The following is a 20,775-nucleotide window of genomic DNA, read 5'->3' on the forward strand; positions in this document are numbered from 1 at the left end:
AAGTAAAAAAAGAGCTGGAAGCAAAACTAAATCCCAAGTTGCATTCCTTGTCAACAGGCGTGAGGCAACTACCTGGTGAGGAAAGCCTTCAATCAATACTCATCAGAGAAACCTTCCACTAACAGTACCTTATTTCCCTGGAGTTCAACTTCAAGACGTTCTCCAGCCAGTGAGACACTGAAGGCAGACCGTCACTAAAGTTGGTCTGTGCATTAGCCACATCTCCATCCACTATCAGAATGATCTCTTTATCATCTGTGTCTGACATGATCTTTAACTTGAAAGGCCAAATCAATTTTCGAAGCAGGGCCATGTAGCTATTGAATAGCATTGGGCTAAGGGATGACTAGGGCGGAGGGAACCCAGCAAATGAGAAACTGAAATTTAAATGTGAAAGGGGCGTAGTTACCACTTGCATGCGCCCCTGTAAAAAAGAGAACAGCCAGTCATGGGGCTTGACTCTGACACCTGTCTCATGCAGTGGAGTTGAACAGACTGCATGAGACACTGTGTTGAATAACACAGAAAGAGCAAACACGATCAGGACAGCCACACTCTACCAACCATAACTAATCCATAAAGCCCACCAGTGCTACCTCACTACCATGATAAGCACAAAAGCCAGATCACTTCTCCTGATGGATGGTGTTGACTTCAATAAGTGTGGACAACTGTTTATTCGCCTCATTTTCGCCACTTAAGCTACAAAAGGCAAATGAGTAACTGCTAGTAGCGGCTCAAGACGGATACAGCCCAAAAAGTGTTTTGAGTAAAGGAAACAGAGGCACAGGTTTCCAATACTAAGGAACCTTAGCCTTACAGGTGGTGTTAACAGAGGGCACGGTTGGTGCAATAATATCAACTAACTGTATGAAAGCTCTTGGCAGGGCAAGGGTCTAGAGGTCATTCAGACTTTAGAGACCAGTTTACAGGGGAAGCATTTAACTCAGTAATTGGATACAATTCTAGGAGTAGAGGTTGCATGGGGCCGCTAGACTTGAAATTCCGAGAATGAGTGACATCCGATGAAATTAAAGCCACGTTTCAATTGGCTTTTAAGTAAATTCTTTGAATATTTAAGAAAAGAGTGCTTCGCAAAATTCTTGCGAAGAGTTGGTGGCATTATTACATGCTACTGGATTGGACTCTTATTTGATAACCTCAAACAGTTCTTTAGTTGTATTCCTACCAGAAGATGTCGGGCAGAACAGAATTCAGAATGTGTAGATTTCAACATCTGTTTTTAAGCTTTAATAACTAGTTTGTTCCTTGACTTACTGGCTTGATAATAATCTTATTTCAAGGCTCTTTCCAATCCCATACAAGAGCTTTAGCTGCGTTTACATATTCTACGGGTGTGAAGGTGTTCTGTGGAGCCAATTTACTTTTGTGGGCGGCACAATCTTTCTCAAGTGAACCCAAGATGCACGCACAGGGATTTTCAGTATAGTTCCTAAATGCAGAACTTCCCCGGATAAAAGCAGGCAACGGTTGCTAAGCATGACTTTTGAATAATTTCTTTTAAGAATTTTACTAAAACTAATCCTACATGTATTTTCTCTCACAGAAAAGGAAAGACTAAATGTAATGGTCCGACCTGTTAACATTGCATTTAATTTGTATTTCAAGGTCATAATTATTGAACAGTAGGTCTATGCAGTGTCCAGCCGAGTGCTTAGAGAAATCAATCAAATGACTATACAATGATCGAACAGTAATTAATCAGTCCTTTAGTGGTTGAAGTGCTAGTGTTGTCTACTTTAATATTGAAGTTGCCTAATTCCACATGTTTTGCTACTTTAATCCTCAAACGAAGATGCATGCTGCCAAAGTCATTGCCAAGGTTAGATGTAGGCCCTGAAAGGTGATAGACCAAAACAGATGTGATGGTAGAAACCAATGTTGGAGTAAAGTTGAATGCGTGCAAGCACTTCTAACTGTGGAAGGCTTGTAATGGGAACAAAGGAATCTTCAAGATGCAGACGAAAGATAATCACTACCATGGCGACGATAGGAGCCATGTTTCTGTTATGAAAACCAAATCAAGATGAAAGTCTAAAATAAGATCACAAATTGGTATGTGATGCTTGGCTAGGGATCTCGCATTAAATAATGCTGCGAGACGGGGGACTACAACAATTTTCTGATCTTGATGTCAGAAAAGATTCAAAAACCTAAGGTAGCTCAGCCACACCTCGTCTTATCTCAAAAAATTGAGTGGAGGAGTACCACCTGTTAATTTCGATGGGGAAAATTGGCCGGAGGTCTGGCTTTGGTCACTCCCAGGCGGCAGACGTTTTTCCTTTTCTGTGTCGGCTTTCTCAGCAAAGAAAATCTGCTTGGTGTATCTCAAACATGATGATTTGTTGTGAGGACGAGCTGCCAAGTCCCTATATAGCCCCCAGGTGCTGGTACATGTCTGGGCGACTTAATGGCTAGAACGTGACCCATACTCAGTCTCAAGATGGTGCTCATAACTGGTGCAGGACCTAACAGCGGCGGAGAGTGGACAAAGAAAAACTGCTTAAACATGCAACCACCAGTTATGACTACAAGATAAAGCTGCAATACACATTCCCGAGTAAAAAAAGTTGAAAACATGTTTGCATCAAAAACCTTTGTTACAATACTAAAGAACTAAAAGGCATATATACTATTTAAAAATATAGCTTTTGAGGAACAAAAAATCTGAACAGACTATTTCATACCACTGTAATTAGTTGCATGGACGCACGGATAATGTCCTTATATAGGCCCCTGCGAGCAAATACATGATTGGAAGAATTGATAGCTACAAAATAACCCAAGCTCAGTCCAAGGATAGTACCCGTAATACCTAGTGCTGTAACTCAAACTGCAGGATAATGGACAAAGGAAAGCCTAATGCTACTTACATCCACTGGCAAGAACCACTAGATCAAGCTAAAATACAAGCTCCTCCGTAAAAAAAAAAAAAGAACCTTTAACTTCAAACCAAGGGATCAGGGGCTAAAGAACCAAGAACTTTCTACTCAAGCTTCAAAGCTGAAGCATCAAGGACTAGCTACAAGGGCTCACTGCGGGGGCATCAAGGACCTCTGGCACAGGGAAAGAGTAAAGCCAAGTAGGAAGAGCCCCCATCACCTTTAGCAGACCAGAAATACCCCTCTTTGATTTTCGAATGAATCTAGTATATTTCATTAATTAGCGGAAATATGGTCTGACATTTTGGAGCCTGCCTGCTGGAAAGCAGTATTTCCCAACCACTAATCACGGTCAGTCCACACACTATACCTCTAGCCATTCATTTCACTGACAGCAACACCACTAGACTCCCAATGGCCTGCTGGTCCACACAAGCAATAGCATCAGAAGATGACAGAAGTAGGCACTTTTGAGGTCTCCTCCTCTGTGCCACTATTGCAGATCACTGTCCTTGGGGAAGTCCTGCTTGTATATTTCCACTAACCTCACAGATTAGGTACTGCAAAGATCTGGATGCTTCTGGTCTGTTTAATGATTACGTGGTTCCTTTTGCAACGGCAGCTTCAGATGCAATACATATGTAATATATGAATATATGCAATATACATGCCTTAGACACCCAGATCATGAGAATAGCTGAGGGTTTGGATAACAGCTCTCTGTAATGGACCTTTTAAAGTGGTCAACAACATATGTGTCTCGATTCTCCCTACCCAAATGATCTAAAACAGAGATTATGCTGCCTAAAATAGTAATCCCACAGCAATTCAATGTGACTTGTTACTCCATTATCTATTTTTGGTTTGTCAGTTTGACCGGCTAGCAACATGTCAAAGAATATGTTCTTTCACATTTACTTCAGTGGTACTCGCCTTTGCATTAGCCTATTCCTGGACTGACTACAGCAACAGTGTGAATGGAGGCCTCAGTGGCAAAGTGGTGGACCATTTCCAGGCAGCATATAACATGCTGTAATTACTCTAAAAGAAAACTATCGTTTCTCAATGGCAACGAAGCATCTTCATTGGTTGACAGCTAAGCAGTGGGTCGAAATCAAAATGTTATGCTTCAGCAATTTTGATAAGTACCTCTCCAAGGTCATTCTTCTTCACCAGATGTCCAACGTTGGCTTATATTAATTAAATGAAACTGGTAAAATAAAGCTGCAAATCAGGGCATTTGTGCATTCCCAATTCACTGCTTTGGGGACACTGCTGAACTTGTCTAAAATCAGACTTAAGGAAATATTTAAACTGCTAGAAGACCTTACTGATCTGTCTAACTTTCTTATTTAAATAATCAGAAGCTGCTACCTCAAGGCTATTTCAGCACTGCACAGGAACATTAAATGTTGACAGCATTAAAGAGCTCAACATTTGAACGTTTAGGGCATTACCAGAAGTTTAATTGTAATGTTATTCCACATCATTTCGGACCTTCTGACCTCAACATGGTAAAGATAAACACAGTATTAAGTGTCCTATGCTTAAAAGTCATTCCAGGAAACAGAATGGCAAAAAAGAAACAACAAGACCAGAAAAATTTACTGAAAACCACACAAACAAGCCTGGGAAAAGCCAATAGGGTATGCTTATGTGAGAGATGTTGGTGTTGTCTGTGTCTTTTAGCCTTGTTGCACAGCGGCATGGCTGTTGTTCAGCATGGCTGAGAGTTAGTGGTGTGGGTAGAGTACATTGACATAGAGGAGAGTGGTGTGGAGTGGCACAGATTGAAGTAGAGTGGCATAGAGTAAATTGGAGTGGCATAGAGTGGAGTGGTAGAGAGTAGAGGCGTGGAGTGGAATCGCGTGGAGTGGCGTGGCATGGAGTTGCCTAAAGCAGAGTGGCGTAGAGTGGCAAAGAATGGTGTGGAGTAACTTAGAGTGGAGTGGCACAAAATGGCAGAGAAGAGTAGATTGGAGTAGAGTGGAGTAACCTACAGTAGTACAGTCGTGGGTGTAAAAAACTAAAGCGGTAATAGAGATGGCAGATAGGGTGAAAGCAACATAAATAAGAAGCCATAGGCCTGTGTTAAAAGTAGGAAGGATCATTTCACGTTCCGGAAAACAGAAATCCTTAAAAAAAATATTTAAAAAAATAGTGCATTGCAAAAAGACAAGAAAGTACAAAAATGAGGAAGAACACATGTACTTGCCTCATGCTCCAAGGAGGAGCTAACAAAAAAGGAATCGAAGCCTACAGGAGTTAAATAATCAAAAGACTGCAAATAAGAGTAACAACGAAAGCAACTAATGGTATGCTGTGGGCAGATTATAAGACCACTGAATTGTAAACGATATGCCTCACAGCACAGCCCATGTGTTGTGTAGGCGAGACATAAATAGGGCACTGAGGGCCAACTCCTCATGTTGCTGTTGGAAGAGATTTATTGTGCCACTTCAACACTTCTCATTATGATGATTTAGCAAAAATAATGTGAATGATAGTATAGGTAGAGGTGGCAATCTGATCAGATTTCAGTTGAAGAAATTCTCTCTTGCACTTACTAACATTCTAAAGGCTGGGATTCTACAGAAAATAGATATGTGAAATAAAGCAAAGTAGTCTTATATTGAGATTAACAGGTAATTTGCTTTGTCTATGTGAATAAGATGCATCACTAGAGCTAGGGTAAATCTTTTTTATAACAAAAATCTAAGACTTTTGATGTCATACCCGAATTTGGCAGCAATATCATAAACTTGTTTTTCATGTTGCAGAACCTTCTCTCTGTCACCTTCAAACAGTAACGTAGCTACGCACAATTGATTGGGATCGAATCCTTTAAACTGAAAAAGGAAAACAAGAATAATACAACAAAATGAACTGACAAAAACGTATGTGAAAAAAGTTGAATATACATTTCAAAGTATTAATATCTCGGCTACGTTCGAAAGAAGAACTACAGATATAAACTATAAAAACGTCATGGCTTACAAAAACATTCCTCATCACAAAGCGAGACAACATTTATTTAAAGAGATACAATGTTTATTAAGCTACCAATTCAGTTACATATCTAGTTGAGTCCTCTTTGCTTCAACTAGAAATTCGTTTAGCAACCAATTAGAATGCCTTGCAAAAAAAGAATTCCGTCTATGGACAATTACAATGTGGACATTTCAAAGAGTTAATATGGACAGTGAGAAATGGATTTCCAAGACTTCTTAATATAAAGCATAATCATCATGAACTATCACATTGAGCCTGAAGAGGTTGTATTGAAGTCATACGATTACCCTAGCCACATTCACGTCTCCTCAGGTAGCCCAAGTATTTGCCAAAGGCGCTTTTCTTCATTTTGACAGTTTGTTACATCTGTTGATGAGTGTGGAAATGGAGGGCATGGTGATACCCTGGCGCCTGGGGAGTCACAGTAAATTTAACAAAAATGTGTGCTTGTTACCATACATAGTCCACAGGTATGGTTACCAGCCTGTTGGTGATGTGCACTGTGGCTGGCATACCAACAACATGTAGCTATGCATTGTTGTGAAGCATGCCTGAAGGAGCATGCACAAGAAAAGAGAGAAACAGTTCCATGCTGTGGTCCAACACCCACTGAAAGAGCTTTGTGAAAGGGAATCTGTATGGCTGGCTCCGTCACACATTTGAGTCACAATCTAATCTACTAAAGAATACTATTTACAATAATAGAATAAATGTGAAGAAATCAAGAGGAAGATTCATTGGACGAGGTACACATGTAGAACGTGTAATATCATTGTACTGTACAAACAATACTTGGGTTTAGATACCTTCGATACTGGCACACAAAAAGTGGTCATATATTCTCCGGATGAACAGTAAACTGCAAAGGTGACACAGTAGCAACGGGGTGGATTGTTTAAATATGACCACCCAATTTCTAGACTGGCGTATCATCTAGCCCCACTATTCTCCAAGTCGTCAAGATGACTATAGCAGAGACCTGCATTGTTTTACAGCAGGAAAAAAGTTCTCAAAATGAAAACAAACAAAAAAATTCCTAGAAACCAGACTGGAACTCAATACCCTCCCACATAGACATATGAATTATTATAACTTCATCATTAAATGGATGGGTGATTTTAACATCCTACTTTTCTTGATGAAGGAAGACTTTAACCCTTCAGCTGCAGAAAGCCTTGCTGTCCTAACTCTTCATCATCAGCACACAATCTTTATTTAGGTTAATGAAAATTATAGCAATTACAAAACAATATAATAACCAGCTGATAAATTACAATAAGACATTTAAAATAAATAGTATTTCACAAGCCCTAAAACTGGTCCTCAATGCAGAAGCTAAAAAATAAATAAATATATAGACCTTAAGGTTTATCAGCTAATTTGATTTCCTCTTTGTCTGATCTGAAACCAAAGCGGCATGCCTTTTACACACAGATGAGAACAAGAAAAACAAGTTTAACCATCGAATATAGCAATAAGCAACGAAAGGTGACCAGACAAGTTCTGGGAGGGGCCTTCCATGGACAATAGCCATTCCCCCTTGCATGTGAAAACGCATCGACTAGACGGACTTGAAACTGACACGTGTCACTATGGCCGAGCAACCCATCGCCATGCTCCATCTACACCAACGATGGAAGATTATAAATTGAGGAATCTGCCTCACATTATTAATCCCTTCGATGCTTGTGACGGAACCGTTCCGTCATCAGTCACGGCTGAGCTGTGCTGATGACGGAACGGTTCCGTCACGACCACACCCTGTTCTGGAATGTCCAGCACAGGGGCGGAATCGGCGCCGCACGGAAGCGGTCAAGGTTTTTATGTTTTCAGCGCTCTCTTGAGAGAACAAACTTGGCCAGTGGCCTAAGATATCACTCAATAGTTCCGATTTAGGATTGCGAGGTCTCCAAATCTCACAGACTTGGCGGAAGGGGAAGCGGTCAGCTATATGTAGCCTATTACACGATTTGGACGAAGCAGGCTATAGTGTTCACACACGCTCACTGGGATACTTTATTAAATGGATTAGAATTAAACAAGCATGGTCAGCAAGTTAAGGCTGTGTTCAGTGGGGGTGGTGCATAGCAATCGGAGTCTGCAAATATACCAAGTTGGTTACAATGTTTTACTGTAGAACCTTGACGAGCTGAGTGCACAGTTCATTATCCATATTGCTCGGTCCGTCAATATTCAACCACGCGCAGCAGAGCCCCCCTCCCCCGCAAAAAAATTGTAGGGACCCGGCTACCAGCCAAGAATCGCCGCCAGACCGTACAAATGCATTACAAGCCTGGTACCTTTCGGCTTCACTTCTCCCTGTCATGGGCCATACCCTTTTTGAATCACGCGCCCCACACTTAACTTTTCTTACGGACTCAACTTGTGGGTAACTTTCGGTGCCTTCTTCTTCTCTTCGGCCTCGGAGAGGCCGGAGAGAAAGAAAATAATGGACCCCGCGACGAGCGCAGCAGCAACAAGCAGCTTCATTTTCTTTGCCAAGGCCGGCCGCATCAACCAGGACTCACGGGTGCTGCCGGGAATAAAAGGTACTGGAACGAGAGCCGGAAGGGACGTGCACAGAATTGGCCAGCCTGTACCATAGAGTCGGGTTCGGGAGTGCATAGCATTTTGTCTGATAATTTCCGTGATGCAAGACGAAGAAGCAAATATGCCATATTTTAAATGTGTACCGAGGCAGCGAATAGTGCGTAACACTCTTTCTAATATGTTCTTAAAACAAGATACCCCTGTCGTGGCAATGGAATAGCCGACCTCCGAACCTCTTGACAGTAAACGTACGCCCACCTCCCCTCGACGTGTAGACGTGGATAAAGGTCTGATGCGCCATGTCTGGAATTTGCAGCTGGATCACAAGTCATCAGGGTGCAGCTAGTTTGTCCCGTCTTCCAGGTTCTGACGTCAAGAGGTAGGCGTGCCCACCACAGGGAAAAACTTCCGAAAAAGGCAAGACAAAAAAGAGGCGGGGTTGCATAAGCCATAGAGAGCACTTCCAGCATAGAGAGAATCAACTGAAACAAGCCCCGTCCTTTTCAGCCTGGGGGGCGTGTTTTTTCCTGAAGACGTCATAGAGAGAAAGGAGAGGAAAAAACACGCCCCCAAATCCGAAACGGATGGGGCTTAAAGTTACAGACAAAGCTCTTCTCCAATGGCTGGCCGCCGTTTAGGAGGCCAGCCAATGGAGAAGAGCTGGCTTGTTTACCTCCGTACTGAAAAACATAAAATCTCGCCAGCGAGACTGCGCTTGCGCAGCCTACGCTATCCGAGACCTAAAAATTATATCTGCATCCAGATGTTTAAGATAGCTAAATGCCACACAGTGTTGATCCCTCCCACATTAAGGGATATAAGCTGCACTAAGATTGTGTTCTCGTGCAGTGTCGAAGCTCCCCTTTGTGCAAGATAACTTGAGGGGCAGGAATGCCCCTACAGAATTACTTTAACATTTAACAGGCCCTATACACAAAGCTCGACACATCAGTGATTTGATCTTTTTTCTTCCTGGTTAACTCAACTTCAAATTTCTGAATTTTTGTCATGGACAGGCCATAAATTGATCTTCCTTGTTTGAATTCCAATCTTTCCCCCACTAGCTCAAATTCATCAGCTTCATACTATCCTAGGACTAAATAAATTAGGAGCCTTTGACCACATTTTTTAACAGCCCTTGTCCTATTTTATCCATCAAGTGCCCAGAAACAAACGGTTGACAAGTGGATAATCCATAGATCCTCTCCTTTCATTAATAAATGTCGCACCCAGGTACCAAACTCCCTCTGCTACCTGACACAAAGAGGCATTTAAAGCAGTAAAATTGGTATGAAAAACCTAGAAATGAAAGGAATAAAAAACTATGACTTCTCAGATCCAATGTACTAGTAAAATAGCTCATCACTATGAAAAATTGGCAGTCAGCAGGAGCTACATACTTCCAGGATCGTATTCTAAATTTGGAAAATCCTACTAGAGAAGTGTTTATCCTTTATAGAAATACAGCATCACCTGCAGTGGATGCATCCTATACAGAGCCCACTCGAGAACTATGTACCAATCTATCCCATTTTTTTCACATCAAAATTGCTAATCTTATTGGGACTTTTGACCAGTTAGAACTGCTATTGCAGTGCTCCTAGACACATCGTTTTCATCCAATATTGTTAGTACATTCTGGTCAACTTTTGATGTAATTACTATGGATCAGGTAATGAAGATGTTGCTCTCAATTATATATGCTTCCCTACTTGATCTGTGTGCAATGCAACAACTGAAGAAAGGGACAAGTAACACTGCTGTCACTGACCATTCTTTGTAATTCCTTGGCCCTTCCATGGATGGTACCTTTGTCCTGAAAAACTGCTCGCTTCTCCCATACAAAAAAAACCAAACTAAAGTAGATCCCTCTATAGGTTAATTTCTTCACCTCATCTATTATCTAAACTGACAAAATTTGAGGTTAATCACTAATTTATTAACTGCCTTAATGAGCACAATTTTTTAAAATCTGGGTGATAAGATGAAGCCACAGGTCACAATTACTTCAGTAGCTTTGTTTCATCTAGTATGACTGGCAGTTTCCAAGTCCTGGTAGCAACTGCCAGAGCAGAGAAGCATGAGTTACTTACCTTCAGTAACGATGTATCTGGTAGAGATGATTCTAGCCACAGATTCCTGAATGTAGAATTATCCCCAGGCTTCGGACTGGATCCAGTAATTTTTTGCCCAGCATCCCTGCGCGCTTGGGGGACAGCATCACGCGACTACGCCCAAACGTTGTCCACGTACGTGACGTCAGCGAGGTCACATAAGTCAAACCCCGGCACGCCTACGTCAGTTTTCTTCTGAGAACTTTTCTGCACCACAACGCGGAGCCATCAGACAAAACTGTGGGAGTATGGGAACAGTGTGCGAAAAAGCAGAAAAATTGGAAAAAGGGATGGTGATGAACAACACCATAAGGAGCAGTGTCAACACTGCAGTATCCAAAGGCAGGGAAAAAGAGAAAGAACAGTCACCCTGCCATTATGTAGACAGACCCCCCTGGAGACAAGGAACACATGTAAAATATCATGACAACAAGTAGCAGGACTACAACCCCAAACAAGAACAATGAAGGGGAACCAGTTCCAAGACAAGCAGGAACGACAAACCTCCAAGGCAACTCCAGCACAGAGTGCGACAACCCTCAAACAAACAAAGAGCACAGGTATGGCCATAACCCTAACAACAAAAAGGGGAGAAAAAGGGGAGGGAGAGAGTGAAGGCAAGCCACAATCCCGGGGCAACCAGAGCAGAGGGGCACAGGAGTACCTCTAAACCCATCCTCCAATGTGCCCAAGAGGAGGAAAGGAACAAGAAACAAGACGAATTATCCCGACAAAAAGAGCGAAGGGATGCACTCACAGAAGACATAAATACCCCCCCCCCCCCGAGTGTGAATGCAGAAGACCAAGCCAAAGGTCCTCACAGAACGGGGAGGAAGGGCGGGCTGTGAAAGAATCTGCGTCTAGAATCGGCTCTACTAGATACATCTTTACTGAACATAAGTAACTTGTATATCTGATAGAGACTACTAGCCGCAGATTCCTTAACGTAGAATAGATACCCTAGCCATACCCATGGGGAAGGAGGGTCTGCGAGAGGAACCCACCAGTCTGGACATAACAGAGGACTCCACTTGGGACTAGTCCAACTGACAGGCGAGGAGCCCCGTCCCCTCAGGCAAGGGGAACCCTTACAAGCAGAACACCACCGACCCCAAGTGTGGGAAGAAGAAAGAAGAGGAAGCCCATTCACACTCAACCGAGGAAACAAGGGCAAGGCAAGGGGAGGCCGAAGCACCCCACGCCCATACAAGGCTACAGAACCTCCATCCAAGGCCAAGGCAACGAAGAGGAAGAAGATCAACCCAGAGGCTCCAAGGAGATGAGGGAAAAAGAAGGCAAGCCCCCCACCGGGAACACACCAGGCAAAGAAGGCAGCTGAGCCCACCACAGCCAGAAGTCAAAACCAGACAGAACGGCGCAGACAGCAATAAAGGAGTCAGAAGCAGAAAGAGTAGCCCGGGGCACCCAGGAAAACCGGGCAGGCTGCGCTTGAAAGAGGGAGGAACACAAAATTCATCTCAGAAGGTGAAGAAGGGCCCAAACACACCTCAAAGGGGGGCCCGCACAAAATGACCCAAGTAGAAACAGCGCCAGGCCGCAGACAGCAGGCGAACAGCGCAGCGACCCCGGAGAAGGACACCCCGGGGCGCCATCAAGGCATTCCAATCCAGCAATAAGGAAATTGCACCTTAAACATACGTAAACGCCATGGAGAGCAGAGGCCCGAAGGCAACCACAACTCCCTAGCACAGAACAAGCTATATAACAGCTGGGACCTTATAAGTGTTTTGCCAGACCTATTGGAAAACAGCTGAAGCTTACTCTAGCCACACCTAAAAACTGGAACTCGCAATGACTATTAAGAGGTTTTGAGAGGGAGTGGGGAGTTTAAGCATGACTTAATACGTAAAAAGAAATATCCGAAAGCAGCCATAATCTGACATACAAAAGGAAAAGCCCTGTGTAAAAACTTCTTCAACTGAGCAACAGAAACTACAGCCTCTACCTTCACACTTCCCATCTATCAAACCAGCAGTGCTAGGGAAGAACAATTATTGTTTTTTGGGGAAGCGGAGTAAAGAGTAGTGGTCAAAGCCATGTAGTTTATTGGCGCTAATAAGAAGGAATCTGCATACTAAAGTGCTGTTCTGTGGAGATGCAGAGGTACACATTCTAGTACTGCCTTTGAAATGGTCGGCTGCCAACACTATTGTAACCTACTATACTGCAACGCCCCCCCTTCTTTTCCCTTTCAGAGAGAAGAGTGCACAGAAGCTAGCTGCTGCACGCCGCTGCTTAGTGAAATGATAATGTATCAAAGCAGCCATCAACTCATACCTTCCCCTTCATCCAGCTATTGTTCAAAAGGTCATATAACCTCTTGAGCTCGTGAAAGGGAATCTGTATGGCTGGCTCCGTCACACATTTGAGTCACAATCTAATCTAATAAAGAATACTATTTACAATAATAGAATAAATGTGAAGAAATCAGAGGAAGATTCATGGTACAGCGTTCTGCCATTTGCCAGAGCCTAGGTACAGTGGGCTATAAGTAGGATGAAAAAACTAGTGGTGTTTCAAAGGGGCTTGGCCGGTGTAATTAAGGGCGTGGCTTAAAACACATAAGTTAAACATCTGTGTTTGGCATAGTGTGCTGCCGAATGGTATTTTGCTGTTTCTGTCATTGCATCCAGATATACGATAACACGTGTAATATTATACCTACAACAAGCGAGGACTATTAGCTTTGTTAATGGTTGTTTGTTTCCTAAAATAAATAAGCAACAACTGTCGTGACACCCGTGCTTTACTTTTAATGTTAAAAGTAAACCGCGGGTGCTGCGATTATAACAAATGGAAAGAAATAGAAAAAAAACCTATTTCTTTTTTTTTGTTGCTATAATCGGGGCACCGGCGCTTTACTTAAAAGTAAAGACCCAGCAAATGGTGCGCGCAAAAGTGATCGCGAGCAAGGCGGCCAGGAGGAAAGACAGAAGGCAGCTGAGCGCGTGCATGCAAGCGTGCGCGCAAGCTTTAGGCCACCAAAAACCTGTGCGAGTACTGTGAAAACCTGCTTACAAAATGTCTCTCAGCGCAGCGCAAGCGCTGGCTCAGGCGAGACCTAAAAAACAGAAGGCCTGATCTCAGGGCCAACCTGGTGTAGATAACCCAAAACAAAAACACACAGTGAAGAAGAGCCGGCCAGCAGCCAACAGAACCACAGTCCCAACAAGAGGACTCGAATGCACATGAAGCACACAGATCACACAACTGGGGCGTCCCGCCCCAACGAAAGAACAGCACCCAAAGACCAGATCAACTCACAGATCACTGCGGAGGAGGAGGAGGCCGAAGCCCCAAGAACCACCGGATGGCCGAGTCAGCCGGGACATGGAACAAAAGAGTGCAATCGGAGGGAAGATCTACCAGCCATTCCCACATATTTTCCGGGAACACACTGTCCCGAAGCCAAGCATGGTAGCGAAGGGCAACAGAAAAAGCCACGGCATGACCAAGCACCTCCGAGATGTCCAGAGCTGAGGGAAGAATAAATGCCACTAGCTCCCGGCCATCCATCGCATGGTGCCACAAATCAACACCAGCATCCTCCTGAGAAGCAGCAGTTCCAAGGAACTCCGCCGAGTCCCACAAGCAAGAGGTGGCCATAGCCAACACACATAAAGTGTTAAGGGCCGGCAGGGCCACACTTGTAGAAGCGAACATATTGCGCCCTCAAGAGTCCAGCCAGCGGGCCTCCCTTGATGGTGGAGACAACAGCGGCGGCAGGGATGGAAAGACAGTCCCCAAAAGCCACCGGCAACCCCAGAACACGGCCTAATCCCTGCTGATGAGGGGTAAATACCACGAAACACGTGTCCAGGGATGGCGAAGATAGCTAAGATAGCAGAGAATCGAAAGAAGATGCATCGCGAAACACAAACTACACTTACCACAGTCCTTAGGGGCGATCCCGCTGGTGTGTGAGTCGTGTGCGACCCCACCCCCAATTGTAATGTTAAAGGTCCCTCGAGCAGTTGGCTGACGAGCCTGGGACCCCGCACCTGCGCGCCTGAGTGGTACTAAACCTGGCAATATTTGGCAGCCACCGGCAACCCCAGAACACGGCCTAATCCCTGCTGATGAGGGGTAAATACCCCGAAACACGTGTCCAGGGATGGCGAAGATAGCAGAGAATCGAAAGAAGATGCATCGCGGAACACGAACTACACTTACCACAGTCCGTAGGGGCGATCCCGCTGGTGTGTGAGTAGTGTGCGACCCCACCCCCAATTGTAATGTTAAAGCTCTCTCGAGCAGTTGGCTGACGAGCCTGGGACCCCGCACCTGCGCGCCTGAGTGGTACTAAACCTGGCAATATTTGGCAGCCACCGGCAACCCCAGAACACGGCCTAATCCCTGCTGATGAGGGGTAAATACCCCGAAACACGTGTCCAGGGATGGCGAAGATAGCGAAAATAGCAGAGAATCGAAAGAAGATGCATCGTGGAACACGAACTACACTTACCACAGTCCTTAGGGGCGATCCCGCTGGTGTGTGAGTAGTGTGCGACCCCACCCCCAATTGTAATGTTAAAGCTCCCTCGAGCAGTTGGCTGACAAGCCTGGGACCCCGCACCTGCGCGCTTGAGTGGTACTAAACCTGGCAATATTTGGCAGCCACCGGCAACCCCAGAACACGGCCTAATCCCTGCTGATGAGGAGTAAATACCCCGAAACACGTGTCCAGGGATGGCGAAGATAGCGAAGATAGCAGAGAATCGAAAGAAGATGCATCGCGGAACACCAACTACACTTACCACAGACCTTAGGGGCGATCCCGCTGGTGTGTGAGTAGTGTGCGACCCCACCCCCAATTGTAATGGAAAGACAGTCCCCAAAAGGGGACTGGAGGCAGAGGGGTGGAGGGAAAGACCCACCGGGTCCTGCGGTGATGGAAGGTGCCGGTGCAGCAGGTGTTGGGGCACCGGATCCCCCGTGGCGGGGCGCCCCCAAGTGCCCGTCACAGAAGAACGGAGCGAACCCTCAAAGGGAATCAGCAGCTCCCTCCCACCAGAGCCCTGGTGGAGAACTTCCAGAAGATGATCCGCTGGGAAATGTGCAGCCGGTTCACCCATGCGCAAAATACCCACAGACGTGGAAACAGCGCAAGCGAAGGCCGCACCCACCTCCGTAGGGCCCTGCGGTGGGGAAAGTAGCTCCTCCGTAGGCGACGGCTGCAAACTAAGGTGGCCGTCTCCTAAGCCAATCGGAGTGGGGAAGGGTCAGGTCCGGGAAAGGAGAAAGAGAGACCAAGGAGTGGGGGACCTGTGGCTCCTCCGGTGAAGGCCGCGGCGACGAAGATTTGATGACGTCGGGGAAAAATCCATTACACAGCGGCCCATCTCTGGCGAGGATGACACCAGCAGGCACCCAACCTCCGGGGAAGAGGGGGTGTCCGAGGACAAGTCCACAACCCGACGCCTGTCCGGCACCGTAAAGTCCGCAACCTGAGGCAGGACGTCACCGTCGTCCAGCGCGAAAGAAGACGCCGGACAGGTATCGTCCACACCACACGGTGCAGGAGACCAGGGCTGGGCCGGAGCCGAGGAGGCTAAGGAACGGCACTGACGAGGCAGCCTCCTGCGTAGAGGGACAAGGGGGACCCGGGGAATGACAAGGAGTCCCCTGCCAGCCTCGACCCATGAGGGGGCAAGAGGAGCCCGCCACCCCCAGTGTGCCATGGCCGACTTGACCTCCGACATGACCTCCGACGAGGCAGCCGTCTGCGTGAAGGGACGAGGGGGGCCCGGGGAGGGACACAGGATCCCCTGCCAGCCTTGACCCATGCCTGGACGAGGGGGGTCTGCGACCCCTGTGGCGCCGCCAGGGCCAGCAGACGCCAGTGCCGTAGCGGCGTCACCTCGGCCTCAGACAAGGTCACTGCTGTCCATAGGGCCGAGAGGGGCTCAGGGAAGCGACCCAAGCCCCAGCGACACCACAGGGACTGCCGCTGGAGTTTGCTGCGAAGCAGAGGCACCGTGGTCCAAAGGAGGACCCCTAAAGGGCCGCACCCCAACAGCACCACATCCTCCAAGCCTGGAGCCGAGCCAGACGGCGCCGGGGCCGAATCCGTAGGCGACGCCGCGGAAAGCCCCGCACAACGCAAGGGATCCGTCTACGCCCCCAGAGGGCAAGGAGGAGGAGGAGTAGCCAGCGAGCCCTGCAAAGCCAGTGCATATGTCTCCATCTGGGCTCTCGACGCCCCCACACCTGGAAACGATGGACAGGGGACGATACGCGGGCCGCAACACCCGCGGAGAGCCCACGCCCCCAACAGGCCGGAAACCAGCCCTCGGGAAAAAACTGCGACATTTACCGACAGGGGAGAGATGCTCTTGCAGCTTAGGAGAAGGATGAGGACGAAGATGGCTGTGTCGAAAACCTTCCGCAAAAGCTGTTCGAGGTGACGAAGCCAATCTGGACATGCGAGCCGAGAGAAGTTTCATCCGTTGCTCCCGCCGAGACTTCGGCTTCAACTGTTGGCATGCCTCGCAATCAGTGGAGTCGTGATCTTCCCCTAAACACCACATGCAAATGAGTTGAGGGTCCGTCACCGACGTCAGACGTCCACAAGACGAGCATGTCTTAAAGCCCGAAGGCCTCCGCACACTCTTCCCACAAACATGCACAATAACGAAAGGGAAAGGCCCAACAGGCCTGGAGCACAAACCTGATCCGTGTTGCACGTGGAAAAGGAAAAAACTGACGTAGGCACGCCAGGGTGGGACTTGTGACCTCGCTGACGTAACGTACGCGGACAACGCCTGGGCGGAGTCGCTTGATGCCGTCCCCCCGGCGAGCAGGGATGCTGGGCAAAAAATTTCCGGATCCAGTCTCACGCCTGGGCATAATTCTACGTTAAGGAATTGGTGGCTAGTAGACTATCAGATTCCTCCCACACAAACCTATTCCCCGTTTCTGGAACACAAAAAGAACATAGTGCTGAGATCAGAAACTCACACATCCCATTTTCTTCAGACACACAGAAATAAACAAAATCATGTCCACCTTTGAAAAGATGACTCCACAGCTCAGGATTACTTCAGAAGCTTAATTTCATCTCGCATGACTGTCAATTTACAAAGATGACTGTGGTGTCCTTGATCCTGTTGACTTGTCAGCCAGCTTTGACACCATTTCCCATCTCATCTTTCTTGATCGGATGGCTGGTGTCAAGAATAAGGTTTATAAGTAGTTTTCCGCCTTAGTGAGAAACAGTAATGACTGAAGCAGTCTCCTACTGCAATTTTTGGTTCTCTGCCAAGTCCATTTTCTCAGGGGTGCCATCGGGATCCAATGTCAGTTACATTGTTTTCAATCTATATGTTGCACCCCTTGCACATCAGATTGATTCTTTTGGACTGCAATTTTATTCATAAATGTGACATAGCAAATTTTTCTCAAAGATTTACGGCCTGCACCAAGGAAGTTACCCTCAGGATGAAATAATCTTCCTGGTCCATAATACTGACAAAACAAAGGTCCTCATCTTTTCCAACCTCATGCTTTGGAACACAGAATTGTGGCCCGACCCTTGGTCCTTGTTCTTACTACAGTCCAACAAGCGAGGAACCTTGGGGTAATTTTTGATCCTAAGCTTCCCTTTGAGGAACCCAAAAATACCTTAACCTCCACATTTGTATCTGAGCATAATCAGAAAGAATTACCATACTTGCCGTCTACATCCAGGAAAGTCTTATACAAGCCCTAGCAATATCAAGCTTAACTACTGCAACTCCATTGGTGGGCCTTCTAGGTTATCTGCTGATTGTAGAAAATGCAGCAGCTCGTCTAGTCATTGGGCTAGATAGGTGATCTTTCCTCTCTAGTCATTCATTTTCACCAGCTTCACTGTTTATCTAATTCCAAAAGAAGTCTATTCAAGGAATTATGCCTTCTGTCGGAAGACCATCCCTGCCGCCACAGATGGAAGCTACAGGTCTTCTCTTTTGCTGGTACATCCCAGGGCGAGCTCTTCATTACAATTCCCATACCTTGCAAAACACTTATGCAGCCTGTCTTTGTAAGTTAAAAGCTGCCCCAATCGGAAAACAGGGACACGTTTCCAGTTTTATAATTCATTAATGGGGGCCACTTTTATTTTGGCAGATAGGCCTATTTTCTTTCCAAGTCTGACAGTGCAATTGCCTAAAGTTTTGTTCACAAGAATGCGACCGCCACTACTAAATCTTGGTATGCTGCATACTAAGGCTGCGTAGCCTTAATTCCAACTCAGGACTCTTTAATTCATCACCAGACACTCTCCCCCATCCCTCTATCTCACCTTTGCAACTTCATTTCCCATTGCTTTTTATCCCTTTGTCAGTTTTTCTGTGCATTTCTTCCTCTTTCTTTCACAATGCCACAATATTGCATGTTTCAAAATAATTTTTTGTTTGTCACAGATGTTATCAGCGGCATCCTTTTGTGATAGCGTAGAAGCAGGGTCTATTGTTCACGTGGAGTCTTTTTGGTGTTGATGATGTTTTAGTTGTCAATGATCTTAGCTCTGATGCTTCCGAAACCGGCCCCAGGATGCTTGTTTCCGGTCCATGGAAGACATGGCTTGGCAGTTCGGGCTGGACTGTTCCCATGAGGCACAGGGTCAGACTGATTTGCATATAGCCATGTCTGAAATGGGGTGGCTGAGTGGGCTAAAGAATGGTGATGGATTAAACCCAGATCAGTTGACTGGGGGTGAGTGTTTGATTTGCTCAAACGCTCCGTCCATCATCCCCTTTTGTATCGCTTTGTTCGCCCTAAGTGTGGCAGGGTATGCTCAGACCTGAGTCCCTTGCTCACTTGGCCACTGGATTCAAGATAGCCTGGCTGATGAGGATTATGAATCCGAAACCGGTCCCAGGATGCTTGTTTCCGGTCCATGGAAGACATGGCTTGGCAGTTCGGGCTGGACTGTTCCCATGAGGCACAGGGTCAGACTGATTTGCATATAGCCATGTCTGAAATGGGGTGGCTGAGTGGGCTAAAGAATGGTGATGGATTAAACCCAGATCAGTTGACTGGGGGTGAGTGTTTGATTTGCTCAAACGCTCCGTCCATCATCCCCTTTTGTATCGCTTAGCTCTGATGCAGCATCTGAAGAGGGTATGTGTTGCGGGGTGGGCGACACAGGGGAAGGAAGTGAGTCGGAATGCTGGAAAAGTGCTTTTAACGAGGGCTTTATTTTTAGGTATGCTTTCTTTCGCCTGCTGGATTGTCTTATACGGGCAAACTCATCGGTGTCCGTCCTGACACCTTTGGGGAACACGGATATGTCCAGGGTGGCTCTGTGACGTGCAGGTGTTGTGGCCGCCAGAACGTCGGGGTAGCAGTCGACCTCCAGCCGTAGTCCGGGAGTCAGGAAGGCACCACCGGAAAATGAAGGGAGAAAAAGAAGATTCAGGAGGAGTGTTTGATTCACACTCGTAAAGGGAGAGGGAGTGAGGGTTTCCGTGCCACAGTGCTATATACAGGTCGAGGTGACGGAGTGCCCGTGAGGAAGGGGTGCAGGGAAACGTAAGGCGGAATACAGTGAGCGGTTCACCCGCTCCAACCCGCCCAGCCCGCTACCTTGCCCCGTACCTTTGTCAGCCACGCCCCTCCAGTGGGTGCGTGGCAGGGCGATACGTGAAAACGTTGGCCTCCTGGCTTGTCGTCTGCGGTAGTCTCGTCTCTTCTCCAACCCGTCTCCGGCAGCCTCCCCTCACCACGCTCGATCTCCGGGGAAGTGTTCTCCGGCGTCTTCCGGGTTCCTCCTTCTTTTGTCGTGACGTGCTCCTCCCTGGGCGGAGACTCTGCAGTGTAGCTGTCGGCATTAAAGGTACAGAGTCCCGGCACTGTCTCTTCGCCCCATGGGTAGGCAAACTCCGGGTTGGCCCGGGTTGACCCACTCCTCTTCAGGCACCGTGGCGTGTGGCTGGAGGGGGTGAGAAAAGGGCAACATAGGTACCGCAGACCACCAGTCAGGCGTAGTCCTTCCCTTGTCCATGTCATCATCACAGGGACGACCCGCCCCGTCACAGTATGCTTTTGGAGAAGGCTTCTTTAAGCCAATCTTCTTTCCGGATCAACTGCATTTTAGGGGTTGTACCTCTTCACGTCTCGAGAAAGGCTTTCAGGAATTCTCAGGTGACTGGATTTGGATTGAGTCTCTTAGGTCCATTTTGGTAGTGGCA

General features: G+C 46.6%; 1 protein-coding gene across 1 annotated transcript in view; it reads right to left on the minus strand.

Moving 5' to 3' along the window:
* Nucleotides 1–20,775, minus strand: part of AGPS (alkylglycerone phosphate synthase) — a 732,223-nt gene that overhangs the window by 247,826 nt on the left and 463,622 nt on the right. The window contains exon 14 of the mRNA XM_078681513.1: nucleotides 5,640–5,752. Coding sequence (XP_078537639.1) covers nucleotides 5,640–5,752 — 113 coding nt within the window. The remainder of the gene's footprint in view (nucleotides 1–5,639; nucleotides 5,753–20,775) is intronic.

Source organism: Lissotriton helveticus, chromosome 3_1, assembly GCF_964261635.1.
Source record: "Lissotriton helveticus chromosome 3_1, aLisHel1.1, whole genome shotgun sequence".
NCBI classification, from domain to species: Eukaryota; Metazoa; Chordata; class Amphibia; order Caudata; family Salamandridae; genus Lissotriton; species Lissotriton helveticus.